The following is a 9257-nucleotide window of genomic DNA, read 5'->3' as shown; positions in this document are numbered from 1 at the left end:
CACGGATTCCGCACGTGAAACGTACGATACGCAATCGAACGGTGTCAAAACCGGTCCTACAGGAATGAAGTGAAGAACCCACTTCTATTTATAGTAAGCTTGGATTCTTAGGATATTGACAAGTGTTTCTGCAAGAATCAAGGTTCAATCCTAACCATACACTTGTGGAACATGGTTTAGTATAAAATGGGAGCTCTAAAACTAGTTCATAGTATTGAGAAATTTGCATAAAAGACCCTCAAATTCAAGCTGGTTGCTGCAAATGGAGTTTCTGTCAAAATGCACCTGTCGCGTGCCGCCATGCCACCATCCCTTTGGGGTCGCGCGACGCTAGCGCCCACCAGATACAGAAACTTTCGAAAATTGGCAAAAATGATCCCTGCAGCTCGTTTAAGCCATTTTCGACGCGTTTAAACCCCGTTAACACATTTTCAAGGCTCTACAAGGATGTTAAAGCATAGGGGACTTGAAACATGCTTATTATTATCTCGGATGTCGGTTCGTATGGTCGTATGGTCGCGTTATTCGGTTAATTACGGCGAAAACTCGAACGGGCGCGAAATCGATCCAAATTACACAACGAACGGTATTTTTGTATTCCAATCACTAAAATAAAATATTTTAATGATTACAAAAATTTTTGGATGTCCGGATATGTTCAGAACGTAAGGTATGCGCGAAAATGCAAACTTATGCACTTTTTGATGCTTTTAGTCCCTATTGATCAAATAAGTTTATTTTCGCATACCAAATCCCTCAAAACCTATTTCTAAACTATGTAAAGGATATTTAGGGTATGTTTAACTTATGATCAAGTTCCGGAATGTTCATTACTATACGAATCGACATACTTTCGCAGTTTGACACAAGTTGTCCCTACGATTGAATAAACTTGTTTTCGACACACCAAACCATCCAAAACTTATTTCTAAGTTATGTAAGGGTTATTTAAGGCATGCTAAGCCTATGTCACTATTCCGGAGTGTTTGTCGCGTTAAACTGATTACGTTTACGCATCAGTTTGCGTATAACTTTCCAGAAAGCGATTTAAAGCTTGAGATCGAACTAGAATCAAATCGTAAAATCATCAAACACATATACACAAATATTAACACCAAAACACATCGTTTTATTGATAATTGATGTTGTTTTACATCGTACATCGTTTACAGAGCACAGTTGTCACACATCCTAATATGGTTATTAACATATTTAAGTTAAATTTATTATATTAGTAAGGATAAGGTTTTGAAAGAAAAAATATTTTGAAATAAAATGTAATTCTAAATTGTAAGTTTAAAAGCGAAAGTAACACGTGACAATAATTGGAATCTTATATTAAAAGTTAAATTAGATTTGAAGTTTTATTTGTAACTTTACCATCTTTATCAATAATTAATATTATAAATGATTTAGTTCTAGAAATATATGTGGTTAATCTTAATGAGGTGTTATATTACCAAATAAAGTTAATATAGTAATAGTTTTGTTATAGATAATAATAAACTAACGATTGAGATAAAGTAATTTTTATAATTTTATCGCTATATCATATAGTATAATTTATTAATCCAAGCATTATGGTATATCATTTTTTTAAGGGAGAGAATGTTTATTTAGAATTATTTATTAATGTGGATAATGGTCCTTATATTAATGTACTTATTATTGTTAATATATTTATTATTATTATGATTAGGTAATATAATAAAGCCATGTGGCATTTTTATAAAATCCTTTATTATGAGAGAATGCGAAGTGGAATTACATGACATATGCCATTGGAAAGACTCTTTTATTATAATTAGATTAGATTATTATTACTATTATTATTATAAAAAAAGGGTAAAGCTTTTAAAATTTAATACATTTTTCGCAAAAGTTATTGTTATATCATAATATTAGTACAACTTAGAATGACATTTGTCATTTACTGTAGAAAAAAACGGTGACCGGAAATGGCGTCACGCTCCGGCGCATGGGAATCCGCGACGAAAGGGTGGCAGTGCGTGGTGGCATGTCCAGCGTCGGATGAGACCGAAACTTGCAAGGTTTGTAGATCAGGACCTCCTAAGTACAATGGTGTGGAAGGTGAGATCTCGCTTGCCGGAAAACAACACAGATCTGAAAAAGAGGCAGCGACACGTGGTGGTGGTGGTCCGGCGGTGAGTGACGGTTTTTTCGGCGTTAGATGAAGCTGAATTTTTGAGAGACAATAGATCGGCACTTTCTAACGAAAATGGTATGGGAGGTATAATCCCACTTGTCGGTAAATGTATCGGATCTGAAAAAGTAGGTGACGGGTTGTGGTCATTTTGGCTGTTTGAGCAGAATGATCCTTCGGCCCTAATGGTGTCTAAAGAAGTAATCTGCATACCTTTGAGGCCTCCTCCTCAACAACAAACCCAGGTGGCTACTCCATATAAATCTCCTCCTTAAGAACACCATTAAGAAAGGCGTTCCTGACATCAAGTTGGTGGAGCGGCCAATGGTGAATGGCAGCAAGAGCAATACAAATATGCACAGGGGGCATTTTGGTAACTGGGAGAAAGTCTCGTCATAATCAATACCATAAGCTTGATAGTAGTCTTTAACTACCAAACGAGCTTTCAAACAATGTAGAGAACCATCAGGGTTAAGTTTAACCGTGAAGACCCAACGACAACCAACAACACGCTTACAAGGAGGAAGCAGTTCAAGATCCCACGTCTGATTGGCCCGTAGGGCCCCAATCTCGTCTTCCATTGCTTGACTCGGTAGAGAGATGAGAGTAGGCAACGTAATCTTGAATGGGATAACGAGTGGAATGTCTAGGTTCCTTACAGAAGGCAATAGGGATATCGGGATATTATGCACCCGGAGGGTCATAAGCATGGGTATCCTAGGTAGTATGGGTAGTAACTGGTAAGGGTGCATCAAGTTCAGTCATGGCAGGAACCAAGGATGTATCCAAGGCATGAGTAGGCTGGGGATCAAGGGTCGCTGAGGTCTGATCCTTACCTCGCTGAGAATATGTGAAGAGTAATGGTGGAGGATCTGTTAGAAGGCCCGAAGCTGTAGGAGTTGGAACTATGGTGTTTGAGACTGGAGGGGCAGAGGGAATAGATGACACAGGAAAGGTAGGGATTATGTGAGACTCAGGTATACCAGGATCAGGAAACAGGTAAGAAACTGGAATGGAAGATTCTGGAAAGAAAGGACGCAACTGATCAAAGATGCGTCGACACTGGAAAGTATCGGCGAAGAGAAGGAATATAACACCGATAACCTTTCTAGAAACGCGAGTAACCCACAAATACACAATGAATGGCTTGAGGGTCGAATTTAGGGACTCCGGGATGATGATCATGAACATAAGCTACACATCCAAAAATTCGGAGCTCAAGAGGAAACGGAGTTCTTCTAGGAAATAAAACAGAGAACGGGGTTTAACCATGAAGAAAGGGCGATGGCATACGATTAATCAGATAAGCCGCAGTAAGAATAGCATCACCCCCAAAATTGACGAGGAACATGAGAATGAATCATGAGTATGCAAGTAACATCCAACATATGGCGGTTCTTGCGTTCAGCAACACTATTCTGTTGGGATGTATATGCATAAGAAGTCTCGTGAATTATACCTTGTGTTTTGAGATATGTAGAGAAATTAGTGGACAAATATTCATTAGCATTATCAGTGCGTAAGGTTTCAATGGATGATTTGAACTGGGTCTTGACATATGCATGGAATTCATGAAAGATCGACTTGAATTTCATTACGGGATTACAACAGGTAAACCCATGTAGCATGAGAATAATCATTAATGAAAGTAACAAAATATTGAAAACCCAATGCAGTCTTAACTGGACATGGACCCGATACATTAGAATGCACAAGTTCAAATATGGAAATGGTTTGGCTTGACAATTTTGGGGAATAAGGATGTCGAGTATGTTTACTGAGCTGACATGACTCACAATATATGACGTCTCTTTTACACGTTTCTTCTTCTCAAAAAGTTCTTTGAATAGATTTTTCACATCATTGAGAACTTTGGGACATCTCGCCACATCCGATGAATCCCAAGCAAGGTGATGTTTGTGCCTTGTAATTCCGCCACTTGGAACAAAAATTGCACCTTACCGAGCTCTTGGTTCCTTCTACCAGCGTCCCATAAGTCCAACCAGGATCAATTCCTCTTTACTACCCATTTTGTTAACACTTAACAATTAACATGATATATAAAAACTAACAGTTGAAGGCAGATTCGATATATAATAGACTAACAGTTGAGGGCAGAATGCAGATTCAATATAGAAAGAAGCCAATGAATACACTGAATCAGATTCGATAAGTTATAAGTCTCAAGTAATTATTGTTTTGGTCAAAAATTACCTAAGCAATTTAGTGATCAAATTAGTTTTGTGAGGTAGTGTGCTAGCAATGTTTGTAGAAATATGTTGATTCAGTTGTTTGCAAAAACAGTTTTCAGGATATAGCTCAGGATATCAAGTTATACCAATAATCAAACAATGAGAGAAAATGTAAAGGTTGACACGAGATGTATGAGGAAAGCCCTTGATCAATCTAGATCTCCGGCATAAAACCTCGGGAGCTGACAATCGCAGCTGCCTTGTTCTTCTTATTACTTCAAAATTCAGGATACAGTGCAGGATAATGCCCAGATCGTTGCTAAGTGTTACAATGCTTGATAGAAGTGTGTGATTGCGAGAGAAAGTATGAGAATTCGAGAGAAGTGTGTGTGATTGATGTGTCCTATCGATCTATCGATCTGGTTATCCACATATTTATAGTTTACAAAGAAAACAAATTCTCCTAAATTGGTAGGATGCCTTGGAATATTCAAACCTTCGTAACTCGTCCATCATTCAACTCATATTAACAAACCACCAAAGGGTAAGTTAACAATCATCAGGTTTTGTCGTTACCCACATATCCCCACACATAACCATGGCGATAGTTTGATAACGGGATTTGTCAGATCCTATGGTACCATAACATACTACTGGTCGGCTCGGCCAAAGCTAATGAATGTCATTCGTTATGTAATTACGTCCCAACAAGTTCGTTCACATTATCGAAATCGTTGTATTTAATATAAACCATTGTATTCATTTTTGAAATCGTCGTTGAAAGCATCGAAATCGTTTAACACAAACGAATCACCCCAAAACAATTGAAAATAGTAAAATAGGGGAACTATGTACTCACTTTGATTTGGAAAGTATCCTCGATCTAAAGAACTTAACAAAGCTCAGGCAAACCAAGGAAATCAAGTAGTACCTAGTAATCGGATCGCTAGTTAATAAATCGATACCTAAATCGGAAGATCGGGTAGAATGAGGTCTCGTAAACCAAATGTGTATTGGAACTCATGTGATACGGTTTAACAAAGCCTACATTCTAAATCGGAACTTATCCTAAGTGCTTTCGACCCATTACGACCCATTAAGGCAGCTTATGCTACTTTAACGCGTTGTTCGTGCAATAGCGCGTTCGAGACATCTAACTAGTCCTATGACAAGTATTATATGCCCAAACATGTTTAAATATGTTGCATAATCTGTTTAAGTGACAAAAATTAAGTTACATATGCTTAAATACAAATTATGCATGAAAAGGGCATTTTGGTCATTTTCCTAAGGCATATAAACTACCTATCATAAAAACTAATTAAACTAAGTGACCATAAGGTATAACCTCGGAAGGTTATTCCCTATACAACATTGGTCACAAAATATGCTTGGTCGGATCCTAACGATCGACCAAACGGGTCGGGTTCGAAAGTCTAAGTGGTTGTCAAGACCGCTTGACTTACAACCCTATACAAGCACTAGACTAAAAGTAACGAGTTAAATATGTTAAAACATGTTTAACTAAGTTAGAAAACTGGTTTAATATCAAACAAAGTGTTTTCATACTCGAAAATAGCTTCTTCGCAAAATACGCATAAACACGTATTTTGACCGAAATTTTGACTCGTCACTTCGACTAATCGACGTGGTAATCGGTAGGTATAGTCACATGGGACTATAACCATCGTGATTACGCTCACGTTGCAAAGTTCGAACGAACTTTGTGTTGACCAAATCGTGGTCAAAGCAGAAAGTCAAACACTGTTTGACTTTCATGCTTGAAAAGCATAAAAAGCATGAAAGAAGCTTACAAAAGGTCCAAGCAATGAAGATTTGAACTCAAAATACTCAGGTATGAAGCTTCACAAGTGAGAGCTTCAACTTAGAGCAGAATTGAGATCAAATTGTGAGGAATGAAGTGAAGAACCCACTTCTATTTATAGTAAGCTTGGATTCTTAGGATATTGACAAGTGTTTTTGCAAGAATCAAGGTTCAATCCTAACCATACACTTGTGGAACATGGTTTAGTATAAAATGGGAGCTCTAAAACTAGTTCATAGTATTGAGAAATTTGCATAAAAGACCATCAAATTCAAGCTGGTTGCTGAAAATGGAGTTTCTGTCAAAATGCACCTGTCGCGTGCCGCCATGCCACCATCCCTTTGGGGTCGCGCGACGCTAGCGCCCCCCAGATACAGAAACTTTCGAAAATTGGCAAAAATGGTCCCTGCAGCTCGTTTAAGCCATTTTCGACGCGTTTAAACCCCGTTAACACATTTTCAAGGCTCTACAAGGATGTTAAAGCATAGGGGACTTGAAACATGCTTATTATTATCTTGGATGTCGGTTCGTATGGTCGTATGGTCGCGTTATTCGGTTAATTAAGGCGAAAACTCGAACGGGCGCGAAATCGATCCAAATTACACGACGAATGGTATTTTTGTATTCCAATCACTAAAATAAAATATTTTAATGATTACAAAAATTTTTGGATGTCCGGATATGTTCAGAACGTAAGGTATGCGCGAAAATGCAAACTTATGCACTTTTTGATGCTTTTAGTCCCTATTGATCAAATAAGTTTATTTTCGCATACCAAATCCCTCAAAACCTATTTCTAAACTATGTAAAGGATATTTAGGGTATGTTTAACTTATGATCAAGTTCCGGAATGTTCATTACTATACGAATCGACATACTTTCGCAGTTTGACACAAGTTGTCCCTACGATTGAATAAACTTGTTTTCGACACACCAAACCATCCAAAACTTATTTCTAAGTTATGTAAGGGTTATTTAAGGCATGCTAAGCCTATGTCACTATTCCGGAGTGTTTGTCGCGTTAAACTGATTACGTTTACGCATCAGTTTGCGTATAACTTTCCAGAAAGCGATTTAAAGCTTGAGATCGAACTAGAATCAAATCGTAAAATCATCAAACACATATACACAAATATTAACACCAAAACACATCGTTTTATTGATAATTGATGTTGTTTTACATCGTACATCGTTTACAGAGCACAGTTGTCACACATCCTAATATGGTTATTAACATATTTAAGTTAAATTTATTATATTAGTAAGGATAAGGTTTTGAAAGAAAAAATATTTTGAAATAAAATGTAATTCTAAATTGTAAGTTTAAAAGCGAAAGTAACACGTGACAATAATTGGAATCTTATATTAAAAGTTAAATTAGATTTGAAGTTTTATTTGTAACTTTACCATCTTTATCAATAATTAATATTATAAATGATTTAGTTCTAGAAATATATGTGGTTAATCTTAATGAGGTGTTATATTACCAAATAAAGTTAATATAGTAATAGTTTTGTTATAGATAATAATAAACTAACGATTGAGATAAAGTAATTTTTATAATTTTATCGCTATATCATATAGTATAATTTATTAATCCAAGCATTATGGTATATCATTTTTTTTAAGGGAGAGAATGTTTATTTAGAATTATTTATTAATGTGGATAATGGTCCTTATATTAATGTACTTATTATTGTTAATATATTTATTATTATTATGATTAGGTAATATAATAAAGCCATGTGGCATTTTTATAAAATCCTTTATTATGAGAGAATGCGAAGTGGAATTACATGACATATGCCATTGGAAATACTCTTTTATTATAATTAGATTAGATTATTATTACTATTATTATTATAAAAAAAGGGTAAAGCTTTTAAAATTTAACACATTTTCGCAAAATTTATTGTTATATCATAATAATAGTACAACTTAGAATGACATTTGTCATTTACTGTAGAAAAAAACGGTGACCGGAAATGGCGTCACGCGCCGGCGCATGGGAATCCGCGACGAAAGGGTGACAGTGCGTGGTGGCATGTCCAGCGTCGGATGAGACCGAAACTTGCAAGGTTTGTAGATCAGGACCTCCTAAGTACAATGGTGTGGAAGGTGAGATCTCGCTTGCCGGAAAACAACACAGATCTGAAAAAGAGGCAGCGACACGTGGTGGTGGTGGTCCGGCGGTGAGTGACGGTTTTTTCGGCGAAGGATGAAGCTGAATTTTTGAGAGACAATAGATCGGCACTTTCTAACGAAAATGGTATGGGAGGTATAATCCCACTTGTCGGTAAATGTATCGGATCTGAAAAAGTAGGTGACGGGTTGTGGTCATTTTGGCTGTTTGAGCAGAATGATCCTTCGGCGCTAATGGTGTCTAAAGAAGTAATCTGCATACCTTTGAGGCCTCCTCCTCAACAACAAACCCAGGTGGCTACTCCATATAAATCTCCTCCTTAAGAACACCATTAAGAAAGGCGTTCCTGACATCAAGTTGGTGGAGCGGCCAATGGTGAATGGCAGCAAGAGCAATACAAATATGCACAGGGGGCATTTTGGTAACTGGGAGAAAGTCTCGTCATAATCAATACCATAAGCTTGATAGAAGTCTTTAACTACCAAACGAGCTTTCAAACAATGTAGAGAACCATCAGGGTTAAGTTTAACCGTGAAGACCCAACGACAACCAACAACACGCTTACAAGGAGGAAGCAGTTCAAGATCCCACGTCTGATTGGCCCGTAGTGCCCCAATCTCGTCTTCCATTGCTTGACTCGGTAGAGAGATGAGAGTAGGCAACGTAATCTTGAATGGGATAACGAGTGGAATGTCTAGGTTCCTTACAGAAGGCAATAGGGATATCGGGATATTATGCACCCGGAGGGTCATAAGCATGGGTATCCTAGGTAGTATGGGTAGTAACTGGTAAGGGTGCATCAAGTTCAATCATGGCAGGAGCCAAGGATGTATCCAAGGCATGAGTAGGCTGGGGATCAAGGGTCGCTGAGGTCTGATCCTTACCTCGCTGAGAATATGTGAAGAGTAATGGTGGAGGATCTGTTAGAAGGCC

At 37.4% G+C, this 9257-nt stretch overlaps 2 protein-coding genes across 2 annotated transcripts; both read right to left on the bottom strand.

Moving 5' to 3' along the window:
• Nucleotides 1-2346: 2346 nt before the first annotated feature.
• On the bottom strand, nucleotides 2347-2745 carry LOC110901597 (uncharacterized mitochondrial protein AtMg00820-like). The gene has a single exon (XM_022148408.1). It carries the CDS (start codon nucleotides 2743-2745, stop codon nucleotides 2347-2349), a length of 399 nt encoding a protein of 132 aa, XP_022004100.1.
• Nucleotides 2746-8554: 5809 nt separating this feature from the next.
• On the bottom strand, nucleotides 8555-8953 carry LOC110901598 (uncharacterized mitochondrial protein AtMg00820-like). The gene has a single exon (XM_022148409.1). It carries the CDS (start codon nucleotides 8951-8953, stop codon nucleotides 8555-8557), a length of 399 nt encoding a protein of 132 aa, XP_022004101.1.
• Nucleotides 8954-9257: the final 304 nt, after the last annotated feature.

Source organism: Helianthus annuus, chromosome 12, assembly GCF_002127325.2.
Source record: "Helianthus annuus cultivar XRQ/B chromosome 12, HanXRQr2.0-SUNRISE, whole genome shotgun sequence".
Taxonomy (NCBI): domain Eukaryota; kingdom Viridiplantae; phylum Streptophyta; class Magnoliopsida; order Asterales; family Asteraceae; genus Helianthus; species Helianthus annuus.
This window is presented reverse-complemented; position numbering and strand designations above follow the sequence as displayed.